The 26,282-nt window shown below is 46.1% G+C and overlaps 1 protein-coding gene across 1 annotated transcript in view; it reads left to right on the top strand.

The window, feature by feature from the left end:
* LOC143998119 (alanine aminotransferase 2-like) overlaps positions 1–26,282 on the top strand; it is a gene marked incomplete in the record, with an annotated part of 103,963 nt that overhangs the window by 42,685 nt on the left and 34,996 nt on the right. Inside the window, 1 exon segment of the mRNA XM_077493863.1 lies at positions 18,196–18,379. Within this exon segment, the coding sequence (XP_077349989.1) occupies positions 18,196–18,379 (184 nt within the window).

Here is a 26,282-nt window from a genome sequence, read left to right as displayed (position 1 = left end):
TGCATATAATTGAATGAAATGCAATTGTGTAACGTCAGTAAAAAAAAAAAAAAGTAATTTATTTTTTTGTAAAAAAAAAAAAAAAAAGGGTGTGACAATGTTCACCCCCCGCCCCTCCAGCGCGTGCACCGTGTACAAACCAGAAGATGTGATCGCTGGTGTGAACGCCGGGCCCCGTACTGGAGCTGGACAGGAGAGTTTTGTTTCCTCACTCCCTAGACCTGGAGCAAACCTTCCCCTACCATTAAAAGACACACAAACTACAATAAACATACGAATTTTCCCCTTCAGGACCAGACCTTCTTTTCTTCTCCCGCTATTCAGCAGTGCGCCACTTTAACTGCCAACTTGCACAGTCAAGCCACGATGTACCCAAATGAAATGTATATCATTTTATTCACATAGAGCTTTCTTTTGGTGGTATTTGATCACCTCTGCGTTTTTTTTTAATTAATTATTTTTTGTTTTTTTGCAATATAAACGAAAAAATACCAAAAATGTTGGAAAAAAATAAATAAAAATTATTTACTTTCTGTTATAAAACGCATCCAATAAAAAAACAAAAATTTTCATAAATTTTGGGCCAATATGTATTCTGCTCCATGTCTTTGCTAAAAAAAAAAAAAAAATCCCAACAAGTGTATATTGATTGGTTTGTGTGAAAGTTATAGCGCCTACAAACTATGGGATATAGACTGTCAATTTTTTGGGGGGTTTTCTTTTTATTTATACCACTAATGGCGGCGATCAGCAACTTTTTAATTGGACTGCGATTCGTGCGTTGGACAATCTGATAGAAATTTGCACTGCCGAAAAAAAAAAAAAAAAAAAAATTATATATATATATATATATATATATATATATATATATATATATATAATTATTTTTTGTCATTGGCATCGTAGATGTGCAGCTGACAAATCTGCAGTAACTGTGATGTTATCACGTCACTATGGAGCAAAATCTCTGAGAAATGTTTCCAACACCTTGTATCTATCCCACCAAGGAATGAAGGCAAAAGGGGGTCCAACCCGGTTCTAGCAAGGTATACCTAATAAAGTGGCCGGTGAGTGTATATACACGGTACATACTGTATATTATATTTGGAGGAAGTTATGGTTGTCACTGGGCAAAAAAAAAAAACCATGTCTGCCTTTGCTCATCCCCATTTGCATTGGGGGTGATGGGATTAGTAGTCTACACAAGAGAACCTTGTTTTTTTTCATCCAGTTCATCTCACAGGAAGTAATGGGGACATTGTATTTCTGTCGGGTTCAACAGGTATTTTCTGTACTTGCTGAAATTACTCTTAGCCTGAAAAAAGAAAACTAATGCAGCCACCACATCTAAGGGCTGATTAGATGAAATATATTACATTTTTGTTTTGTGTTTAGTTCTACTGTGAGGTTTCTAACTTCTCTGCTTTCGTTTTTCATAATGCTCTTCTACAGAGAACCCTCAGTTGCTGTGTACCTTTGAAGAGGAATGTATATAATTTTTTACTTTTACTGTAGAGAACCCTGAGATTTTGTTTTGAACAGAGATCGCTCTTCTCTACCAGAGGCCAGCCCGATGACCCTCTCAGCCCAGTATATGGGTTTTACCTCGGATTGTAGTCTCTGCAGTGACACTGGGATTTTCCAGATGCTGCCTTATGAAATACGTGTCGTAACACATCTCTGCGGAGTGATATGTAAATGTTTTCCGATTATAGGAACTGAGAACGTCTCGTATCAGCTCTCTGTGTACACATGAAATCACCTGCTACAAGGGCAGAATATTCTCTCTATTCCACCATCATACTGGATCTCTGTTCAGGGTTATCCAAGAGCAGGTTCTGGACTCAACAGGTGACATTGCAGCAAGAAGAAACAATAGTGAGTCTGGGGATTCTGGGCTGAAGGGTGAGAAGTGGGGAGTCTGGAGGTTCTGGGCTGGAGGTGAAAAATAGAGGAGTCTGGAGGCTCTGCTCTGGGGGATGAGGGGTGGAGGGGAGTCTGGAGGCTCTGCTCTGGGGGATGAGGGGTGGAGGGGAGTCTGGAGGCTCTGCTCTGGGGGATGAGGGGTGGAGGGGAGTCTGGAGGCTCTGCTCTGGGGGATGAGGGGTGGAGGGGGGTCTGGAGGCTCTGCTCTGGGGGATGAGGGGTGGAGGGGAGTCTGGAGGCTCTGCTCTGGGGGATGAGGGGTGGAGGGGAGTCTGGAGGCTCTGCTCTGGGGGATGAGGGGTGGAGGGGAGTCTGGAGGCTCTGCTCTGGGGGATGAGGAGTGGAGGGGAGTCTGGAGGCTCTGCTCTGGGGGATGAGGAGTGGAGGGAAGTCTGGAGGCTCTGCTCTGGGGGATGAGGAGTGGAGGGTTGTCTGGAGGCTCTGCTGTGGGGGATGAGGAGTGGAGGGTTGTCTGGAGGCTCTGCTGTGGGGGATGAGGAGTGGAGGAGAGTCTGGAGGCTCTGCTGTGGGGGATGAGTGAAGGGGAGTCTGGAGGCTCTGCTGTGGGGGATGAGGAGTGGAGGGGAGTCTGGAGGTTCTGCTGTGGGGGATGAGGAGTAGAGGGGTGTCTGGAGGCTCTGCTGTGGGGGATGAGGAGTGGAGGGGAGTCTGGAGGCTCTGCTGTGGGGGATGAGGAGTGGAGGGGAGTCTGGAGGCTCTGCTGTGGGGGATGAGGAGTGGAGGGGAGTCTGGAGGCTCTGCTGTGGGGGATGAGGAGTGGAGGGGAGTCTGGAGGCTCTGGGCTGGAGGGGAAAATAGAGGAGTGGAGGGGAGTCTGGAGGCTCTGCTCTGGGGGATGAGGGGTGGAGGGGAGTCTGGAGGCTCTGCTGTGGGGGATGAGGAGTGGAGGGGAGTCTGGAGGCTCTGCTGTGGGGGATGAGGAGTGGAGGGGAGTCTGGAGGCTCTGCTGTGGGGGATGAGGAGTGGGGGGAGTCTGGAGGCTCTGCTGTGGGGGATGAGGAGTGGAGGGGAGTCTGGAGGCTCTGCTGTGGGGGATGAGGAGTGGAGGGGAGTCTGGAGGCTCTGCTGTGGGGGATGAGGAGTGGAGGGGTGTCTGGAGGCTCTGCTGTGGGGGATGAGGAGTGGAGGGGTGTCTGGGGGTTCAGGCATGGGAATGAAGAATGGAGGGGAGTCTGGGAGCACTGAGATGGTGGGTGAAGACTGGAGGGGAGTATAGGGTAGAGGTCGATCGATATATCGGCCGATATTTGCAGTTTTTTAATTAATCGGCATCGGCCGATTGAGCTAATAAAAAGGCCGATTTAGAACAGCGCGACTTGCAAATGACTTCTGTAATAGAAGTCAGTGCAAGTTGCCTGAGTCTTCATACCCTGTTTCCCCTAAAATAAGACCTAGCGTGATTGTCGGTGATAGCTGCAATAAAAGCCCTACCCCCCCAAATAAGTCCTTGTAGGTCTTCTTTTCAGGGTAGGGCTTATTTTTGAGGAAACCAAGTAGGGCTTATTTGGGTGGTAGTGCTTATATTGCAGCCAACACTGGCAATCACGCTAGGTCTTATTTTAGGGGAAACAGGGTAGAAGCGACTTGTCTCCTCTCTGGGCAGTCTGCCAAGAAAAGAGCAAAAAGATACAATGTTTACAGTTGAATGAATGAACTCATCTGTAGAGTTCTCAGTTTAGAGTTCTCAGTTTAACCATTGAAAGACTAAATCTTTTCTGACACTTGTTGCTTACAAGTAAAAATCCTGTATTTTCTGCCAGAAAATCACTTAGAACCCCCAAAAAATTATATATTTTTTTTTAGCAGAGATCCTAGGGAATAAAATAGCGGTTGTTACAACATTTTATGTCACATGGCATTTGCGCAGAGGTCTTTCAAATGCATTTTTGGAGAAAAAAAATGCACTAAATGATTAAAAAAAAAACAAAAACAAAAAAACCTAAAAGAGTAAAGTTAGCCCACTTTTTTTTCGTCCAAAAGTTTTGACTACCTATTTTTATTTTATAGGCTGCTTTCACACTGGAGCGGGCAGGCGTTGATGGTAAAATGCTGCTAGATTTAGCAGCGCTTTACCATCATTTTAGCGGCGCTATTCGGCTGCTAGTGGGGCACATATAACCCAGCTAGGGGCCAAGGAAGCGGTAAATGCACCCGTGAAGCACCGCTGCCAAATCACATTGCATGCGCTTCAGCAGTGGTGCCCATTAATATCAATGGGCAGGAGTGGTGGAGGAGCGCTATACACCACTCCAAACGTGCTGCTTGCAGGACTTTTTTTTTTTTAACGTCCTGCCAGCGCATCGCCTCCATGTGAAAGCACTTTGTCTTTCACACAGACTGCAGGGGAGCCGCTTTGCAGGCACTTTACAGGCGCTATTTTTGCCTAAAAGCGCCTAAAAAATGCCCCAGTGGGAAAGGTGACTGTTAGGTTTTATGAGATGAAGGGGGATAAAAAATAAAATAAAATAAAATAAAAAAAATCAGCCTAAGATATCGGCCCAAAAAAAATTGGCATCATATATCGGCCATCAGCCGCCATGATTTCTAAATATCGGCATCGGCCAGAGAAAAACCCACATCGGTCGACCTCTAGTGTAGGGGCTCTGGAATGGGAGGTAAAGAATGTGGGGAAGTCTGGGGGCTTGAGGGCGAGAGGGAATTCTGGGGGCTCTAGGATGGTGGGTGAAGGGAGGGGGGGGGTCTAGGGGCTCTTAGCTGGGAGATGAGGAATAGAGGGGAGTCTGGGAGTTCTAGGTTAGGATGTGTGAAGTTGAGGGCAGTTGGGAAGCTCTCAAATTCGAGGTTAAGAATGTGGGGGAGTCTGGAGGCTCTGGGCTGGGGGATGAGGAGTGGAGGGAAGTTTGGAGGCTCTGGGCTGGAGGTGAAAATAGAGGAGTGGAGGGGAGTCTGGAGGCTCTGCTCTGGGGGATGAGGGGTGGAGGGGAGTCTGGAGGCTCTGCTCTGGGGGATGAGGGGTGGTGGGGAGTCTGGAGGCTCTGCTCTGGGGGATGAGGAGTGGAGGGGAGTCTGGAGGCTCTGCTCTGGGGGATGAGTGGTGGAGGGGAGTCTGGAGGCTCTGCTCTGGGGGATGAGGGGTGGAGGGGAGTCTGGAGGCTCTGCTCTGGGGGATGAGGGGTGGAGGGGAGTCTGGAGGCTCTGCTCTGGGGGATGAGGGGTGGAGGGGAGTCTGGAGGCTCTGCTCTGGGGGATGAGGGGTGGAGGGGAGTCTGGAGGCTCTGCTCTGGGGGATGAGGGGTGGAGGGGAGTCTGGAGGCTCTGCTCTGGGGGATGAGGGGTGGAGGGGAGTCTGGAGGCTCTGCTCTGGGGGATGAGGGGTGGAGGGGAGTCTGGAGGCTCTGCTCTGGGGGATGAGGGGTGGAGGGGAGTCTGGAGGCTCTGCTCTGGGGGATGAGGGGTGGAGGGGAGTCTGGAGGCTCTACTCTGGGGGATGAGGAGTGGAGGGGAGTCTGAAGGTTCTGGGCTGGGGGATGTGGAGGGGAGTCTGGGGGCACTGGGATGGTGGGTGGGGAGTATAGGGGCTCTAGGATGGTGGGTGAAGGGAGGGGGGGGGGTTAGGGGCTCTTAGCTGGGAGATGAGGAATAGAGGGGAGTCTGGGAATTCTAGGTAAGGTTGTGCGGAGCAGAAGGCAGTCAGGAAGCTCTCAAATTGGAGGTGAAGAATGTGGGGGAGTCTGGGGGCTCTGGGATGGGAGTTGAAGAATGGAGGAGAGCCTGGGGGCTTTAAGTTGGGAGGGGAAGAGCCTATGGTAGTTTAGGGAATCTGGGATGGAAGATGAAGAATGTAGCGGGATCTGGGGGCTCTAGGAAGGGAGGGGATTATGGTGGACTCCGGGCTGGTGGGTAAAGTTAGGGGAGTCTCCGGGATTGGAAATTATGAATGAAAGGGGTGGGGGGGGGGATGTTGAGGGCTCTGTGAGAAGTGGAGGGATATCTGGGAGCTGTAGGATGGAAAGTGAATTGCTCAGGAGAGTCTGGGGCTCTGAGATGGTGGGGGCGAAGAGTGAGGGTGTCTAGGAGTTCTGGAATGGGGGGGGGGGGGACTAAAAGTCTGGGGTCTGTGGAATTGGAGATGAAGAGGGGAGGGAAGTCTGGGGGGGCTCTGGAATGGAGGTGAGAAGCTGAGGCAAGTGATGAAAAGTCTATGAATGGATTGGAAGGTCCATGAGGATTTTTCTAATGCACTTGTGTTTGATTGTTGGGTGGGTAGGGTGAGGGGTTGGGTGAGGAGTACATTTGTTGGGCATTGAAGGCAGCGTGTGATCTATGTGGTGCTTGGAGTGCTTCTGCCGGGTTCTTGGTACAGACTTATATGGGAACAGGTCAAACAAAAATATGCAATACTTGCATATTTCTCATGTTGTATCCCTATATAGCCTGTGAAAGTACAGGGTTGCCCAAACATGCACTCGGCTATTAACCACTTCAGCCCAGGAAGGATTTGCCCCCTTAATGACCAGGCCATTTTTTTTTTTTTTTTTGCGAAACGGCACTGTGACGCTTTAACTGACAATTACGCGGTTTTGTGACACTGTATCCAAATATAGTTGACGTGTTTTTTTTTTTTTTTCCCCACAAATCTTTCTTTTGGTGGCATTTGGTCACCTCTGCGGTTTTTTTTTTTTGCGCTATAAACAAAAAAAGCGACAATTTAAAAAAAAAAAATCTTTTATTTTTTTACTTTTTCTGGTATAATACATATCCCAAAAAATATATATATATATATATATATATAATAAAAACAAATTTATCAGTTTAGGCCGATATGCGTGTGTTTGTATGTAAAAAAAAAAAAAAAAAAAAAAAAAAAAAAATATATATATATATATATATATATATATATATATATATATATATATATATATATATATATATATATATATATATATATATATATATATATATATATATATATATATATATATATATATATATATATATATTGTCCTAAACTATTATGTTTCTTCTACATATTTTTGTTAAAAAAAAAAATCACAATAGGCGTATATTGCCTATTGTGCAAAAGATTATCTTGTCTACAAACTACAGGATAGATTTAGGGACTTTTTTATAATTCCGGCTTATTATTATTATTATTTTTTTTTTTTTTTGCGGGATTGTGGCAGACAAATCTGAATCCAAATGACACTTTGGGGACCAGTGACGTTATTACATTGATCAGTGCTATAAAAAGGCACTGATCAATTAAAAATGGCACTGGCAGGGAAGGGGTTAAATGTGTTCCCTCAGAGTGTTCTAACTGTAGGGGGGGATGGGCTGGCAGGAACATGACCAAGATCACTGTTCCCGATCACTGGAAACAGTAGATCTGTCCTGTCACTAGGCAGAATGGGGAAATGCCTTGTTTACATAGTTTAGTTCCCAGTTCTGCCTGTGTACAAGGCGATCGCAGGCCACCGGCGGATATCTAGTCCGTAGGACTCGTGGGCACCCGCTATCCTCCTTGTACGGACTGACGCGCGGGAGTGCCGACCTACCGCAGTATATCTGCATGAGCAGGTTGGCAAGTAATTAATTTCCTGTTGTGGGCTGATGACTCTACCAGTTCTGGAGTAAGTTTGAAAGATTGGTGTCGGCCCTGCCCAGTTGTCTCTTGCTAAACTACTGAATCTCTACTCATTCTTCATCTCCGTAACATAGGGGAGAACATGGGGAGAATTATTTTGTAGTCTCTAGATAAGAACTGGGAGGACAAACTGACTCCTTGAGATAACATAACACAAAGCAAGATGAGAACTGTGCACAGGACAACCTTAACTTTCTGACAAGGTCAATCAATATTTTTTTATTTTTTTGCAGATATAAAACAAATATACCTAAACATTTTTATCAGTATTTTTAAAAGAGAAGTGTGGGGTATAAAAAAAAAAATCTAACTCTTATACTCAGGTGGATGCAGCATTGATCCAATGACTCTGCATCTGTCCCCCCCTCTGACTCTGCACTGAGACCTGAGCGATCAAACACTGCTGATCGTTCAGTTCTTCACTTCGCTCTAAGCAGAGACTGGTGACTGTCAGTCAGTCATGGTGCAGTAGGCACATATCGGGAATATGAAATATTGGGCTTTAATCCTCTTTAAAGCTTGTTGCACGTGTAGGGACTCTGCTGGAGTGTCCCTTTCTAAATACAGTGGGATACTAGGCTGTTGGCAGGCTGAGTCATAACCTGTTTTCACCTTTGTGCATTCATTAGATTCCCACTTAACCTAGGACTGTGTTTACTTCTGCCAGAGCATAAAATTATTTGGGCAATGATGTTTTTCACTATGGCCAATTACAAGGAGGTTTCCTACCAGTGATGTGGGCTTGGGAGGATATATATTCTGGAGTGGTTCTTTGGAGGGTCCTTTGCTCGGAGAGAGGATGTACTGTTGGAGGGCCCTTTACCAGGAGATTTGGTGCTGGATGGTCCCCTTTGTCTTCAGTGTTGAAGGCTGCTCTACCTGGAGAAGATTAGTGTTGGAGGGTCTTTTGCCTGGAGTGCATGTAGTGTTGGAGGGTCCTTTTATGTCCCTGTCTGAGAGGGAAGGTAGTTTAAAAAGATGCCTGTGTGCCTCCTAGGCTTGCGAGCGGATATTGTTCCCAAGGATTGGAAATGGGTCTATGCTAGGGTTTGGAAGACAATGGCTGTTAAAAAGCGAGTGCCTTCAGAAAAATGCTCAATCCTTGGCCAGTCTTGGCTTTAAGGAGCACAATTGAAGATTGCTGGTAGACGTGCACTGACAAAAAATTTAGTTTGTTTTAGTTTTTTTGGAAAATCGAAAATTCCGGAAATTCACATTTCGAAAAAAAAAAAAAAATTCAGAATTTTTGGAAATTCGGAAATTCTAAAATTTGAAAATCAGAAAAAAAAAAATCTGTTTAATTCTAAATAATAACTATTAAATTATAGGTATTGGAATTCCCTTTCAAATTTGCCTGTTAGTGAACGTAACGAGTACGAATTTATCAGAAGTTACGAATTATCTGAAATAATGAATGTCGCGTCTAACCAAATGGAACGTAACGATCTAATAATAATAAAACCTTGTTGTTATTATTATTAATTTGTTCCGTTCCATTTGTTTAGATGCGTCATTCGTTATTTCGGATAAATTCGTACTCGATAATAATTAATTAAACTGATTTTCTTTCTTATTTTCAAACTTTTTGGACTTTCAAATCCTTTTGAATTCTGAAAACTTGAATTCGGAAAATCCGAAAATTGGAAATTCTAAGATTCGTACATTTTGGAAATTCGTACATTTTGGAAATTCGAAGATTCGTACATTTTGACATTTTGAAATTCAGAAATTTCGGAAAATGAAAAATTCGGAATTGACAAATTTGTCAAAATTTGTTAAACTAATTCGGAACTAAGCGAATACACACATGTCTAATTGCTGGCCTTGGCGTGAAGGCACACCACTAGCCTGCGAGAAGAACTAAAGAAGCTCTTTAGGATGAAGGGAATACTATGTAGCTGTTTTGGCATATCCTGTAATTCCTCTTTCCCCTGGATATTGAGCAAATCAAAAACAAAAATGTGCAAAGACATTGCTCTTGTACAAGCTCCTTCCCATGTGAACAAGGCATAATGGTCACCATGGACGCATAAGAGCAGGCAATCGTTCATTTTGGTACCAGTTATGCCACGTACACACGTAGCAGACTATCCGGCAGACTTAGTCTGGCGGACTTTCCGAACAAGCTACTTGCCCACACACAGCACTTTTTCAGCGGACTAATACGACGTACTAAGTCCGTCGGACTATCCGCCGTACTTTTGAAATGAACGGACTCGCCCACATACACGAGGAAAGTCCGCTCATTTTGAGCGTGTCTCCAGGTAACCAGGGCCAGAGAAGGAGGCGTCGCTGGCCCGTCACCTGGTATGGACTTAAAGGGGAAGCCCTACGCCGAAAAATCGGCGTGGGGGTCCCCCCCCCAGTTCCATATCAGACCCTTATCCAAGCACGCTACCCGGCCAGCCAGGAAAGGGGGTGGGGACCCTCCTGAGCCGTACCAGGCCGCGTGCCCTCAACATGGGGGGGTGCCTTGGGGAAGGGGGGGGCGCGCGGCCCCCCACCCCAAAGCACCTTGTCCCCATGTTGATGAGGACAAGAGCCTCTTCCCGACAACCCTGGCCGTTGATTGTCGGGGTCTGCGGGCGGGGGGCTTATCGGAATCCGGGAGCCCCCTTTAATAAGGGGGGGCCCCCGGATCCCGGCCCCCCACCCTATGTGAATGTGTATGGGGTACAATGTACCCCTACCCATTCACCTGTGAAAAAAAGTAAAAAAAAAAAACACAACACACAAGGGTTAAAATAGTTTATTGCACAGCTCCGGGGGTCTTCTCACCGGACTCCTCCGCTATCTTCTGCTCTTTTGCTAGCTTTTTCACTAGCGGAGGAGCCCGGCTTTCTTCTTCTGACTTCGGGGTCTTGTCCCCCTCTTCCGTTCTTCTTCTTGCCGGGCCACCACGCCTTCTTCTAGCTCTTTTACAGGTGGTGGCCCGGTCTTCTGCCGCCGTCTTCTGTTCTTCTCTTCTTCCCTTCTGGAGCTGTTGCCTGGGACTGTGACATCATAATGGGCAGGGACATCATCCGGTGATGTCCCTATATAAGTCGCTGCACGCCGCTTCTCTGTCACTGTGACCGGAGAGAGCGACGAGGCAACATCTCCAAAACAGAAGACGGCGACAGAAGACCGGGCCACCGCCTGTAAAAGAGATAGAAGGCGCGGTGGCCCGGCAAGAAGAACCGAAGAGGGGACAAGACCCCCGAAGTCGGAAGAAGAGAGTGGCGGCGAAGAAGAAAGCCGGGCTCCTCCGCTAGTGAAAGAGCTACAAGAAGATAGCTGAGGAGTCCGGCGAGATGACCCCCGAAGACAGAAGAAGACCCCTGGAGCTGTGCAATAAACTATTTTAACCCTTGTGTGTTGTGTGTGTGTTTATTTTTTTCCACAGGTGAATGGGTAGGGGTAGATTGTACCCCATACTCATTCACATAGGGTGGGGGGCCGGGATCCGGGAGCCCCCCTTATTAAAGGGGGCTCCCGGATTCCGATAAGCCCCCCACCCGCAGACCCCGACAACCAACGGCCAGGGTTGTCGGGAAGAGGCCCTTGTCCTTATTTATTTTTGTCTGGTTTGTTTTGTTTTATTACTCCACAATTCTCCTTTTAAGGATTGCTCTGTCTGATTGAAGCTCTAATGGTACAATCCAACATGATGGATTAAATTCCAGCTTGAGCTACTGGTCCCTGTAGGGCTTCATTTACACTTGTGGCTGGGGGTTAGTATAAACAAGCAGCTGATCTGCATTTTTACCTACTCCCCCCCAACCTAAAATAGTGGCCAGAGGGGGTGGTACACATGCAGTGGATGCCATGCTTTGCTTTGCTATAAGAATTCTACCAAAGGTTGCATTTACCATACAGCACCGCTACCAAGCACGACCCAGTCAAGTGAATGGGCCTGTGCTGCAACTGCGGGTAATGCATATGATTTGCTCTGAAAGCACCTTGTAAATGCCTTTGGAAAGGGATCTACAGTGGGTCGTTTTTTTTTTTTTTGTTTTTTTTTTAGAGAAGCGACAACGACGGCCATTAAAGCATCAATTTTGAAAAACCCTTTTTGAAAAAGGGCCTAGAGCGCCACCTACTGGCTAGATAAAAGACTACAAATTATAGAAATATACAATATCTGACATTCCCTGATTTTAAAAATTAAATTTTGAAATGGTGTTTAATATCGTCGGTACAAAAAAAAAAACAATGAAATTATGTACAAAACCACCATACCCTGCCCTTTTAAAGATTGCATATATCTGAGTCTGTGAGTTGATCATTTTTGGACTGGTTCTGGTCCCTCTTTTTGTCTGAATCATGCCTAAACCGTTTACAGGCAAAAGTATACTTTGATCCAGTTATGTGATCTGTATGTGATAAGGCATTCATGCAGAACTGCTGAAATAAAGTCAATTGGCCACATAGATGCTGTGTTTCTGGTCAGTCTGAGCTGACAGGCAGTACTTGCTGTACTACAAGCTCATCATTGTGCACTTGCATGAAAACACTTCCTCCTTCTGTGTTGCTTTTATCCTGCGGGGAGTCAACTGGCAGTCTTTTCTGTGTTGAAATTTAGTCCACATGCAGCACTGTGCAGGCTGCAGTCGCCATAATTGTTTCCGTATGCTCGTTGAAACAGGAAGCCTTTCTATTTTTAACATTGTTTTAATTAAGTTAAACATGTGCTACAATTTCCCATTTATATTGCTATAAACAGACACAATTTTTACATTGAAGACATTCTCACATGTATTTTGTGTGTGTGTGTGTGTGTGTATAGCCATTTTATTTGACTTAAACTTCTATCTTGGACAGTTGTTGCTGGGACAGGTGACCCCCATTAGATTTCCCCTCACTTCCTGGTCTGGTGACAACTTTAACATGTTAGAATTTCCCTTTTTTATTTTCTTCATGACATTGGCCGCAGATACTAGGGAATGATCACTGTTGCAGGTACAATACATAAAAGACTACCCGCACTTAGCCTCTGCAACAGCATTTCTCACAATGAAGTCTGGACTAGGTCTACTAACACAGGTGAACAGCTTTATGGATCTCTGGGTTGGCGCCACAGGCAAATGGCTGGAGGAGTTTCAGGGCACAGGTTAACAGCTGGAGGGATCCACGGGATGGCACCACAGGCTAGCAGTTGGAGGAGTCTCAGGGCACAGGTGAGTAGCTGTAGGCATCTCTAAGCTGGCACCACAGGTGACAAGCTGGAGGAATCAATGGGCTGGCACCACAGGCTAGCAGCTGGAGGGATCTCTGGGTTGACACCACAGGCTAGCAGCTAGAGGGATTGCTGGGTTGACGCCACAGGCTAGCAGCTAGAGGGATTGCTGGGTTGTAACCACAGGCAAGAAGCTGTAGGAGTCTTGAGGCACAGGTGAGCAGCTGGAGGGATCTCTAAGCTGGCACCACAGGTGACAAACTGGAGGAGTCTCCGGGCACAGGCTAGCAGCTGGAGATTTCAATGGGCTGGCACCACAGTTAGCAGCTGAAGGGATCTCTGGGTTGGCACCACAGGCAAGCAGCTGGAGGAGCCTCAGAGCACAAGTGAACAGCTGGAGGGATCTCTGAGATGCACCGCAGGCAACCAGCTGGACGAACCTCAGGGCGCAGGTGGACAGCTGGAGGGATCAATGGGCTAGCACTACAGGCTAGCAGTTGGAGGGGTCTCTGGGTTGTCACCACAGGCAAGCAGCTGGAGGAGTCTTGGGGCACAGGTGAGCAGCTGGGGGGGATCTCAAAGCTGGCACTACAGGTGACAAGCTGGAGGAGTCTCTGGGCACAGGTGGGCAGCTGGAGGGATCAATGGGCTGGCACCACAGGCTAGCAGCTGGAGGGATCTCTGGGTTGTAACCACAGGCAAGCAGCTGTAGGAGTATTCAGGCACATGAGCAGCAGGAGGGATCTCTAAGCTGGCACCACAGGCGACAAGCTGGAGGAGTCTCAGGGCACAGGTGGGCAGCTGGAGGGCTCTCTGGGCTGGTACCACAGACTAGTGTCTAGAGTCTTTTAGACCCCTGATGTCTCACTAAAGAGAACCTGTTGTAAAAAAACCTCACATTGGGACTTTTGTCCCTGACGTGATGAAAAATAAATTTAAACGAAAACTAGAGTAAAAAGTTAAAACTCCGGTACTTCAGCTACTCACTGTGGTCCCTGGTAATAAGGTGGATGGTCCCTTAGTGGCGACAACTTCCCCTCTACCGCCGACCAGGAGAGGTTCTCCGGCTGGCAGAACCGTCACTTCTGGTTGGACTGCAAGCCGCAATCCCAACCCTGCTCTGCCCTCTTACTTCTGGATAGGCACTCAGACAGCCCAGCAGCCAGATGTCCCCAGGATAGGCTTCAGACTCTGGCCTAGCAGCCCGGGCATTACAACACACGTCCACCCAGACCGCTGTCCAGGTGGCACAGAAACCCTGATAACCTGACTCCACCTAAATATATAGGTTCTCCCAGCAGGCCAAGGGATTTAGAAAAAACCCTGCCCATTGTCTGAGATACCCCCATATACACTTAATCTGTCCTTGCTTTGCCTTTGTCTTATCTAATGTCACCAAGTCCCCGGCCACCTAACGGCAAAAGAGAGAAGTGCAGCAATTGCAGACTTGGGGTGAACTCAGTTGATCCCTAACAATGAGCCAAGGTGACTACACCTGGCAGGTAAATTTAGGAGCAACCCTTCCTAAACATCCGGGTGCTACATAATCATCAACCATGTGAGTTGTTAAATGTTGTACCTTCCATTAAATGTAACCATATTACTACACTTAGAGGCGCCCTCTCTTCTCTTTTATACTCTGGAGCTCCTGCTGGATTTTGCGTCTAATCCCCTTTATGGAGGCTTCCATTTGTGGATGGACATTTTATGGTTACACAACCAATCACATTGCTAGAATCTTTTTATACGGACTATAGACCGAAGGACTTATGAATAAATGGTTGTGGAACGAATCATTTGAGTTTCCATTATTTCCTTTCGGGAAATTTTGCTTTGATATACGAGTGTTTTGGATTACAAGCATGGTTTCAGAACAAATTATGCTCACAATCCGAGGTTTTACTGTGTATATGTAAATTGCTGCATAAATTGACGGCGCTATAGAAGTACCTGTAATAAATAAGATAAAAAATAAAAAATTTTATATCCAATTTTTTGGAGAGTGGGAGGGCAGTATGACACCTAGTTTAGGGTGAAGGTCCACTTTAAGATCCTGTCTGGAGTTCCCCCTTAAAAAATAAAATAAAAAAAGGTATTTACTACAAGTGAGAGAAAATGGTGTGGCCCAAGGCACCATAAGTAATTGGCCTCCATCCCAAATTTGAACAAAGAAAGGGAAAGTTTGGTCGGCGGGACTTTGAATGAGGCCAATCAATATATAAAGTAAGCATGTGGGATATAAAACGCAGTGTTGGTTTTATGGGTTCCAACAAAAGAGTGTTTTTTTTGGGGACTTTGAATGAGAGCTGTATACCAGAGAGCAGTCTTGGCAAAGAACATTTTATTATACATTGTAAAATCATGTACAGCAAACTGAATGACACACACAGAATCGCATAAACGCAGGGCATGTTAAAAAACACATATAAATATTGACGCCGCGGTACTTGGCATATCATGGGGTAAAGACCAGTCCTGCACAACATTGGCCACTGGAAGGGCTGGATGGTGTTGGAAAAATCTAGAGTAAAACAATATAAAAGACATAAAATCATCTGTATGGACATCATGCATCTATGTCAGCCCAACGCGTTTCATTGGGGTATACCAACTCTTCAGGGGCGAATGCAAATGGTGATCTATAGAGAAACATAACCATATTGTATAATATTGTAGCTGAACAATAGGAAGAAGTAATGGGTGTAAGGGACAGGATGGACATCCCTATAAATACTCACGTCAACTGCATAGATGTGAACAGAGGATCAGAGGTATTAGAAAGGTCCGGCGTGGGGAGCGGAGGTAGAGACATGTGGACAAGCGGGGGGAGCACTGTGTGGATTCCCCGAGGTCAGTGTGCAAATGTAGGTGACGGTGAGAAAAGACTTCTGTGGATTGAGATCAGTGGTATATACTAATGTATAATATTATTGATGAGAATTGTGAAAAGCCCATGCACCAGGTCAGATGAAGGGAAGAACTGAGCATAGATGGGGGGGGAACTGATACTCAAAAAAACACTAAATGTGAAAGGGAAAGAAGGAAAGGAAAGGAAAAGAAAATGTTATCCTGGTTGAGATAGTGAAGGAATCAAAGAAAAAGATGAACAAAGAGCTGAAAGTCAAAGTATAGGGCAGGGATATGCAATGACCTCCAGCTGTTGCTAAACTACAAGTCCCATCATGCCTCTGCCTCTGGGTGTCATGCTTGTGGCTCTAAGAGTCTTGCTATGCCTCATGGGAATTGTAGTTCTGCAACAGCTGGAGGTCCGCTAATTGCATATCCCTGGTATAGGTGAAACCTATGGTGAGTTACCTTGTTGGTTCACATAGGAAATTGGAAACCAAAATCGCACGTGAATGCTTGCCTATAAGGTAGAGCTTCACAATTAATCATTTAAAAAAATCGTGATCTCGATTTAACCCCCCTGACGATCTCTATTGCAGCGTTTGCCGATTCTTTCATATAACAAGTGGAGAGACTTATCTGCTCACTCAGCTGTCAAACAAAAACGGGGAGGAAGGGTGTTCTGCCGTATAGTGTCCGGCATCAAATAGTGTAGTAATGCGCAGTATGGAGCAGACGAAGCTTCGGAAAATCTCCGAAGCTGAACGGCGCCGTGAGTGGAGGTGGTAGCCCCACCATCCAAGCGGACATAGGGCTGTGAATATTAGAGGGCCCCTCACGGGCATGCTTCGCTCGCCACGCTTCGGGCTCGGCCTCGCTGCGCTTGGCTCTTTTTTTATTCCTACTCTATGTCCACTTGGATGGTGGGGCTAGAACCTGGACTCACGGCGCAGGCGCCGTTCATCCTCGGCAATTTTCGGAATCTGTGTTGCTGTGCACTGCGCATGTGCAGTACACAGCGGACACCATCGGATGGAGGACATTATATGACAAGACAAGAGAACAGGTGGAAGAGGGAGGGGCGCCAAAATCGCATCACAGCTCCCAGGGAACAGCCGAGCAAACAGCCCAAAAATCCATGCACACACTAAACACAACCCTACCATGTGGAACAGGGTACTAGGAACAAGATATGGTGGATTGAAATAAAAATAATAATGTATATATGAGGTATTTACTACAAGTTGTATTGGAGCAACGGGAAAGCAGCATTTAAAGGGCCGGTCATTGCATAGCCTTTCCTTCTATTTCTAATGCCCCCGTACACACGATCTGAGTTTTAGCCGGAAAAATCTTGAATGGTTTTTCCCGTCGGAATTCCGCTCAAGCTCGTCTCGCATACACGCGGTCACACAAAAGTTCTCGGAACTTTCAACCGTCAAGAACGCAGTGTGACATACAACACTACGACGAGCCGATTAAATGAAGTTCAGCGCTTCTGAGCATGCTTCAAAATTGTTTTGGAGCATGCTTAGGAATTTTTGCGCGTCGGGAATGGTACAGACGATCGGAATTTCCGATCGGAAACCTTTTCCGTCGGGGGGGGGGGAAAAAATGGAGAACCTGCTCTCAATCTTTTGCTGGTGGGAGTTCCGCCAGCAAAAGTCCGATGGAGCAATACACACGGTCGACCAAAACCTCACGTCGCCCTTTTATTTATTTTTTATTTATTTCGGTTACTTCTATAGCGCCATCAATTGACGTAGCGCTTTTTTGCTGGTGGAATTTCTGATCATGCGTATGGGGCATTAGGGTAATTATGGTATAGAGAGAGGCCCGGGGGACTCAAGTGGTTGAACCAGTTCTCCTATATGAGTTCCAGCTGTGACTATCTATCTTTCTTCCACATGTTCTCTCTGTATAGTGCAGCTTCAGGCAGTGCAGGTCCTTCAGCTTCTCTCTCCGAAGTATGAAAAATGCTTCTGGTCTTCTCATGGAGAGTCTGAAGTCTCCTCCTAGAGCAATCAGGTCGATCTTTTGCCCCTGGAGGAAAGTGGGTTGTGTCATTGAGGTGCCTCGTGGCTGCCCCCTCCCCGCCCCCCTCTATAGTCCTCGCAGGCGGCGGCTGAGCGCTCAGTGTCAGGTTGGCACCAGTGGCAGCCGGGTGAGGAGCTCCTAATAGTCTTTTACTGTCCTCCAGCAGAAGCTCCTGGACTGGTTTAACCAGATCATGTTTAGTGCAGAAGTTTTACATTAAACCTTTTTTTTTGTTTTTTTTTTTGCAATATGCACGCTGGGAGCTGTCTGTGCACGCTGATCTCCCCTCCTTCTCCCTCCTCCTCCTCCTCCTTGGCTTCCTTCTTTTTTTTTTTTTACAGTCAGAATGTAGTCGTGTCAACTCTTCTCCGCTCAGTCCCATCTGCTCAAAGTCCTTCTTTCTGCTTGATGGAACTTTCCCTTTCTGGAAACTTTTCAACCTTTTTGCAAACTTTTACTAGAGCTGCTGAAGTTTTCTTTTTTTTTTTTTTTTTTAACTCGCAACCATGAGCGCTCTGAGAATCGGGGTGCCCCGAGGGGCCCGCTCCCTGGCTCCCCGCATCACCTCTCTGAGCTCCCCTCTTCTTCTTACCTCCTCCAGGTCCGCCTCGGGAACGCAGCTGGCAGAAAGGGACAGCAGGCTCGCGGGCAAGATGACGGAGAACGGCGTGCACAGTCGCATCCTGACTTTGGAGTCCATGAACCCCTGGATCAAGAAGGTGGAGTACGCCGTCAGGGGCCCCATAGTCACCCGAGCCGTGGAGCTGGAGAAAGAGCTGCTGCAGGTAAGGCCTGGGGGGGGGTTTGCATTGGGCAAACAAATGGCACTTATACGCTTTGCCAGTTGCATTTATGTATAGGCACACGCACACACGTGAAAGAGAGAGAGCGAAGGGTTAATACACAGGCGATAGTAGACGGCTCGCGCGTCATTGGCAACCGCAAATCCTGGTGACATATAGTCACAAGGTGTGGAGGGAAACGTATTGACACACAGATATCAGGAGGTGTAAAAGTAAGCACTACAGTAGCTAAGGAGAAGTCTTCAGTAGAAAGGACTCAGATCTTTATCAGGACAGGAAAGGGGTTTTTACTGTAAAAGCTGTAATGGTGTGACATGCCCCTGCTGTATAAGATCATAATATTGAAAATGAACTACAATGTAGTAAATCGCATCTGGTAGATTTTTGCTACAAGTATCGGCATCCACAGTACTGAAGGACAGTAGAGGAATGTCTATGCAGACAATGAATGTAGATGCCTTTTTGGTGGGAGTTCTTTTTTTTTTTTTTTGCCCCGGCTGGCAGTAGGGAGGATATTAGAGTTGCCATCTCATCCCTTTTAAACCTGAACACATATGAAGTAAACAGGTTCTGAGGCTAATTAAATGCAGATAAGGCACCAAGTGAGTTTAATTGCCACCTTAAAGAGGAAGTAAACCCTGATGAGTTTACTTCCTCTTTGATCCCCTGCAAAGGTAAAGCATAATGGGCTAGTATGCATCGCATAGTAGTCCATTATGTGTCACTTACTTGACACAGGAGCCAGCAAAGTCACCGCTGTCTCCTGTAGTCCGGAGCATCCATCTTTTCGGTGGGGTCTCGCTGCTCCGCCGCTGTCATTCGATGAAGCCGCGATGATGTCACTCCCGTGCATGCGCGCGGGAGCCGCCACTCGCGGCATAGCGCAGTTGACAACGGCGCGCTCAGTGGGCCTGCGTGCTGCTGTCTACAGCGCATGCCCCGTAGACAGCGGTGCCTGTCTTTCAGCAAATATCTCCTAAACCGTGTAGGTTTAGGAGATATTTCTTGGACCTACAGGTAAGCCTTAATCTAGGCTTACCTGTAGGTCAAAGTGGTTTGCAAGGGTTTACAACCACTTTAATCAGCCACAGAACCTGTATAATCAATATGTGTTCGGGTTCAAAGGCATGAGGTGGCAACCATTGAGGATATTTTGCCCCCACTCATGGCAGATTATGCTGGACTTTGGTGTACGGATGTCTTTTTTTTAAATTTATTTTATATACATCATTAATCACAGCTTATGAAATCTGTTTGTTGCCGGAGCCCCCGATTCACACTTTTAGGTCCGGTTCACACCGCTGCGGGTGAGAGATCCGGATGTGATTCGCACCGCACTGCAGTACAAATCACATCCGATCTGTCTGTGCGATGCGAGTTCAGCCATACAGATAGTATACAGATAGTATGGCTGAATTCGCATCGCACCCGCCGCAAACTCGCACAGGACCCTTTTTTTGGTCCGCAGCAGAATCGGATCGCATGGGTGTTCACACCATGCGATCCGATTCCTGTCAGAGTTTGCAGATCGCACTGCGATATGCGGACTGGTCTGGGGGTGTCATTAAGATTTCATTGACACTCCCAGCAGTCCACATAGGGCAGTGTGAACTGCCGGCGGGAGGCATGCGATGCGGGAAAACGCCGCGGATTCGCGGCGTTCCCGCATCGCTATGGTGTGAACTTAGCCTTAGGTGGGGATTTTTTACTAAAACTGGAGAGTGCAAAATCTGAAGCAGCTGCACATGGGAGCCAATCGGCTTGTAAGTTCAGCTTGCTCAATTAAGCTTTGACAATGGAGGCTCCGTTCGCACTTGGGCGACTTGTCATGTGACTTTGGGCACAAAAAGCCACATGACAAGTTGCAAGCCCATGTATTTTTTTTTCGACGGAAGCCGTTTAAATATATGCCGACTTAAAGTCACAGCGACTTTAAAAGGGTTCTTACTTACTACTTTTTTTTTATAAATTCTTTATTTTCTACATGAATTTCACAGTACAATTCATTACGCTCTTACAGTATCTATACGAATACTTCCTAAATAATTCTGCCCATCTAAATATTCTGTAGTACCTTTTTAATTTGCTCATTTAGTCCATGTAATTTCTCCTTTTCTACTATTTACCCCCTCTCCTATCTAGTTTATTGTCTCCCCCCCCCCCAAACAGAAAAAAAAATAGGGACAGGGGGAACTACTTTGATGCGACTTCAGTGCCATAGACTGCAATGTAAACTCTCAAAAGTAGCATAAGTCACATTTTAATGTTATCAATGCGACAGTCAAAGCTAAAGTTTGCATCAAAGTTTCAGTGTAGGGTCGCAATGGAAATTGCATGACTTTGGAATCACGCAAGTGTGAATGGAGCTTAAACTGGAAGCTGATTGGTTTATATGCAGAGCCGCACCGGATTTTGTACCCAGTTTTAGTAAATCAACCCCTTTAGATCCCATTCACTATTTGTGCTTTTAATGCTCAACAATGGGAATCGCAGGACCCAATGCTTGGGTGCGAATCGGGGTGAAGGGTGGACATTAGACATGGTGGTTCATTCTAAGACCAGAGTGGCAATATTTCCTTCCTGTTCTCTGTTGGCTGTGATATTGGAGGAGTCTGAAGGACACCTCACACACCATCAATGAAAGTTGGTCCGTTCACCCCAGGCAAACGCCATCCCACACTCTGTATCTGGGCAATCGGTAATGGAGGGCACCACTCCGTAAACCAACCAAAAAGTGCCACTGCTCTAATATACAGCTGATGGGACTTTCCTGGAACATACTGGATTGTGCAATAAATGTACAATGTGTCGTATATGACAACATATGCTGGGCCCTATATAATGTTTTCCCTATATGTTTGCCCTATATAACCATGCACACTGTGCCCTATATAACCACATACATTGTGCCCTATATAATGTTTCCCCTATATAACCACGTACACTGTGCCCTATATAATGTTTCCCCTCTATAACTACGTACACTGTGCCCTATATAACCACATATACTGTGCCCTATATAATGTTTCCCCTATATAATCACTTACACAGTGCCCTATATAACCATGTAGACTGTGCCCTATATTATGTTTCTCCTATATAACCACATACACGGTGCCCTATATAACCACGTACACTGTGCCCTATTTAATGTTTGCCCTATATAACCATGTACATTGTGCCCTATATAACCATGCACACTGTGCCCTATATAACCACATACATTGTGCCCTATATAATGTTTCCCCTCTATAACCATGTACACTGTGCCCTATATAACCACGTACACTGTGCCCTATATAATGTTTCCCCTCTATAATTGCGTACACTGTGCCCTCTATAACTACGTACACTGTGCCCTCTATAACTACGTACACTGTGCCCTCTATAACCACATATACTGTGCCCTATATAATGTTTCCCCTATATAATCACTTACACAGTGCCCTATATAACCATGTAGACTGTGCCCTATATTATGTTTCTCCTATATAACCACATACACGGTGCCCTATATAACCACGTACACTGTGCCCTCTATAACCACATACACTGAGCTCTATATAATAATTGTGCCATATATAACGCTGTCCCATTTATAATTACAGTGCCACATACAGCGGGTAAAATAAGTATTGAACTGGTCACCATTTTTCTAGGTAAATATATTTCTAAAGGTGTTTATTGACATGAAATTCCCCCCCCCCCCCCCCCCATGTCGGTAACAACCCATACAATCCATACATACAAAGACACCAAAACAAATAAGTTCAGGAATGAAGTTCTGTGTAATAAAATGGAATGACACAGGGAAAAAGTACCGAACGTGCTAACTGAAATGTATTTATTATTTGGTACAAAATTCTTCGTTGTTAATGATAGCTTCCAGACACCGGCTCCTGTATGGAGGAACCAGTCGCATGCGTTGCTCAGATGTGATTTTTTTTTTTTTTTTTTTTTGGCCTCATTCTTCCACACAAACATCTTCAAATCTTGAAGGCCCCATGGGCCTCTTCTATGATCTCTGATATTTAGTTCTCTCCATAGATTTTCTATTGGGTTCATGTTGTGTAATTGGCTGGACCTTTCTAGCAGCTTTATTTTCTTTTTTTGAAACCAATGGAGAGTTTCCTTGGCTTTGTGTTTGGGATGATTGTCCTCCTGAGATGTCCTCCTGAGATGTCCTCCTGAGATGTCCTCCCTCGTTTCATCTCCATCATCCTGGTAGATGGCAGCAGATTTTCCTCAAGAATGTCTTGGTCCATTTTTGCATTCATCCTTCCTTCAATGACATGAAGTTTTCCAGTCCCGTATGCTGAAAAACAGCCCCACACCGTGATGTTCCCACCTCCAAACCTCACTGTTGGTATGGGGGGTGTTTTTGGGGTGATGTGCCATGTGACCTCCAAACATGGTGTGTATTATGGCATCCAAAGGGTTCAATATTGGTCTCATCTGACTGTATTGTCCCCGTATTTCACAGGCTTGTCTAAATGTTGTGCAGCAAACTTTAAATGAGCTTCAACATGCTTTTTCTTCAGCAATGGAGTCTTGCGTGGTGAGCGTGCGTACGGGCCATGGCGGGTGAGTGCATTACTTATTGTTTTATTTGAAACTGCTAATCCCAGGTCTTTCTGAAGCTCTCCACAAGAGGTTCTTGGCTCTTCTGATAATTATTTTCACTCCTCTATCAGAAATTGTGTGAGGAGCACCTGGTTGTGGCCGGTTTATGGTGAAATTATGTTCTTTCTACTTCCAGGTTATGGTCCCAACAGTGCTCACTGGAACATTTAGAAATCCTTCTGTAACCAATGCCATCAGTATAATTTGCAACGATAAGGTTGCAAAGGTCTTGAGAAAGCTCTTTGCTTTTACCCATCATGAGATGTTTCTTGTGTGACACCTTGGTAATGAGACGCCGTTTTATAGGCGAACAGTTGAGACTGAACCAGCTGATATTAATTTGCACTGACAAGGGGAAGGGTTGCTTTCTAATTACTGATAGATTTTAGCTGGTGCCTTGGCTTTCCATTCCTTTTTGCACCTCCCTTTTTCTTCATGTGTTCAATACTTTTTTCCCTGTGTCTTTCCTTTATATTACACATGAATTCATTTTTGAACTTATTTGTTTTTGTGTCTTTGTATGTGTGGATTGCATTGGGTTGTTACTGACGTGGGGAAAATGTAATGTTGCTATCACCTTTAGAAATATATTTGCCTAGAAAAATGGTGACGTGTTCAATACTTATTTTACCCGCTGTATACCAACTTATGCTGTGCCCTTCATAACAACGAATGCTGTGTTGTGTATATACTAACTGTGCCCTATGGAATAGTGTACGCTGTACCATATAACAATGTACATTGTGCCGTATATGATTAAGGTGCCATATAACAACTAATACTGTATCATATATAGAATTAGCGCCCTGTATAACGATGTACCCCATAATAACAATGCATGCTGTGCTGTACAGAATAATGGTGCTGTACATAACCACATACACTGATAGTAGATTGGCGCTGTGGTTCGCGGTGACAATACAGATAGCAATTGATATGTGAGTATTGTGAGTATTGTGTGCGTCCAGCGATGATGTCAGTAATAGTGATGGACGAACTTCCGACGGGACGTTTCGCGAAAGCGAAATGCGAACGGACCCAAACGTTCGCGAAACCGAACGTTCGCCGCGGGCCCCATTGACTTCAATGGGAGGCGAACTTTGCAAACCTTCATGTCGAATTTGCGGCCACGTGGTAATTATTAGGGGGTAAAACGTAGTCCCACCATCTGGACAATGACATAATACATGTATGAGGTGAATTTGGGATCGATAACTACAAGCATTTTTATTTTATTTGGGAAATTGTTCTAACAATTCAGGACTATGGAGCTAATGAAGGCAATGGAGGAGAGGGAAGGTCAGGGACCAGGGTAGGCAAAGAAGAGGGTGCAGGAGATGATCACCAGCAGCGTGACATACCGGAATGACACATGCACCGTGATAGAGGCATCTGACAGCAGCACCGTAATACAGAGCACTGACAGCAGCACCGTGACATACAGCGCTGACAGCAGCACCGTGACATACAGCGCTGACAGCAGCACCGTGACATACAGCGCTGACAGCAGCACCGTGACATACAGCGCTGACAGCAGCACCGTGACATACAGCGCTGACAGCAGCACCGTGACATACAGCGCTGACAGCAGCACCGTGACATACAGCGCTGACAGCAGCACCGTGACATACAGCACTGACAGCAGCACCGTAAGCAGCCCCAGGAGGAAGTCAGCACAGCACAGGGATGGTGTGATCCCCTCATAATAAGAACCCCCAGGAGGAAGTCAGCACAGCACAGGGATAGTGTGATCCCTTCATAATAAGAACCCCCAGGAGGAAGTCAGCACAGCACAGGGATATCATAAGCAGCCCCAGTAGAAATATGACACCGCTCAACCTCTTCAAAGAGGAGGGTAGGGGCATATAGTACGGTGTGCTTTTTTGGGTCAAGGAAGTGAGCAGACTGTACGTCAGTCCCTATACCGCTGAAGGACTGCTGCAGTATAGGGCAGCGGTCAGCAGTGGTGCACGTCAACCCTATCTATTGTGGACCTATAGCGGTCCTTACAGAACAGCAGACTGTACCGCACTCAAGCCTATGTACCGTAGCACCCTATACCAAGTTACCAGTCCTTATAAGAACTTTTGTGGACCAAGCAGGTTGTGTATTAGTGTTTAGCAGACTGTACGTCAGTCCCTATACCGCTGAAGGACTGCTGCAGTATAGGGCAGCGGTCAGCAGTGGTGCACGTCAACCCTATCTATTGTGGACCGATAGCGGTCCTTACAGAACAGCAGACTGTACCGCACTCAAGCCTATGTACCGTAGCACCCTATACCAAGTTACCAGTCCTTATAAGAACTTTTGTGGACCAAGCAGGTTGTGTATTAGTGTTTAGCAGACTGTACGTCAGTCCCTATACCGCTGAAGGACTGCTGCAGTATAGGGCAGCGGTCAGCAGTGGTGCACGTCAACCCTATCTATTGTGGACCGATAGCGGTCCTTACAGAACAGCAGACTGTACCGCACTCAAGCCTATGTACCGTAGCACCCTATACCAAGTTACCAGTCCTTATAAGAACTTTTGTGGACCAAGCAGGTTGTGTATTAGTGTTTAGCAGACTGTACGTCAGTCCCTATACCGCTGAAGGACTGCTGCAGTATAGGGCAGCGGTCAGCAGTGGTGCACGTCAACCCTATCTATTGTGGACCGATAGCGGTCCTTACAGAACAGCAGACTGTACCGCACTCAGGCCTATGTACCGTAGCACCCTATACCAAGTTACCAGTCCTTATAAGAACTTTTGTGGAACAAGCAGGTTGTGTGTTAGTGATTAGCAGACTGTACGTCAGTCCCTATACCGCTGAAGGACTGCTGCAGTATAGGGCAGCGGTCAGCAGTGGTGCACGTCAACCCTATCTATTGTGGACCGATAGCGGTCCTTACAGAACAGCAGACTGTACCGCACTCAAGCCTATGTACCGTAGCACCCTATACCAAGTTACCAGTCCTTATAAGAACTTTTGTGGAACAAGCAGGTTGTGTGTTAGTGATTAGCAGACTGTACGTCAGTCCCTATACCGCTGAAGGACTGCTGCAGTATAGGGCAGCGGTCAGCAGTGGTGCACGTCAACCCTATCTATTGTGGACCGATAGCGGTCCTTACAGAACAGCAGACTGTACCGCACTCAAGCCTATGTACCGTAGCACCCTATACCAAGTTACCAGTCCTTATAAGAACTTTTGTGGAACAAGTGAGTTGTGAATGTTTAGCAGACTGCAGCAGAAGGGCAGCAGTCAAGTATAATATCCTTTCTA

Source organism: Lithobates pipiens, unplaced genomic scaffold, assembly GCF_037356315.1.
Source record: "Lithobates pipiens isolate NorthernLeopardFrog02 unplaced genomic scaffold, aLitPip1_a1.2 Scaffold_19, whole genome shotgun sequence".
In the NCBI taxonomy this organism is placed as follows: Eukaryota; Metazoa; Chordata; class Amphibia; order Anura; family Ranidae; genus Lithobates; species Lithobates pipiens.
The sequence above is the reverse complement of the archived record's forward strand: the minus strand, read 5'-3'. Positions and strand labels throughout refer to the sequence as shown.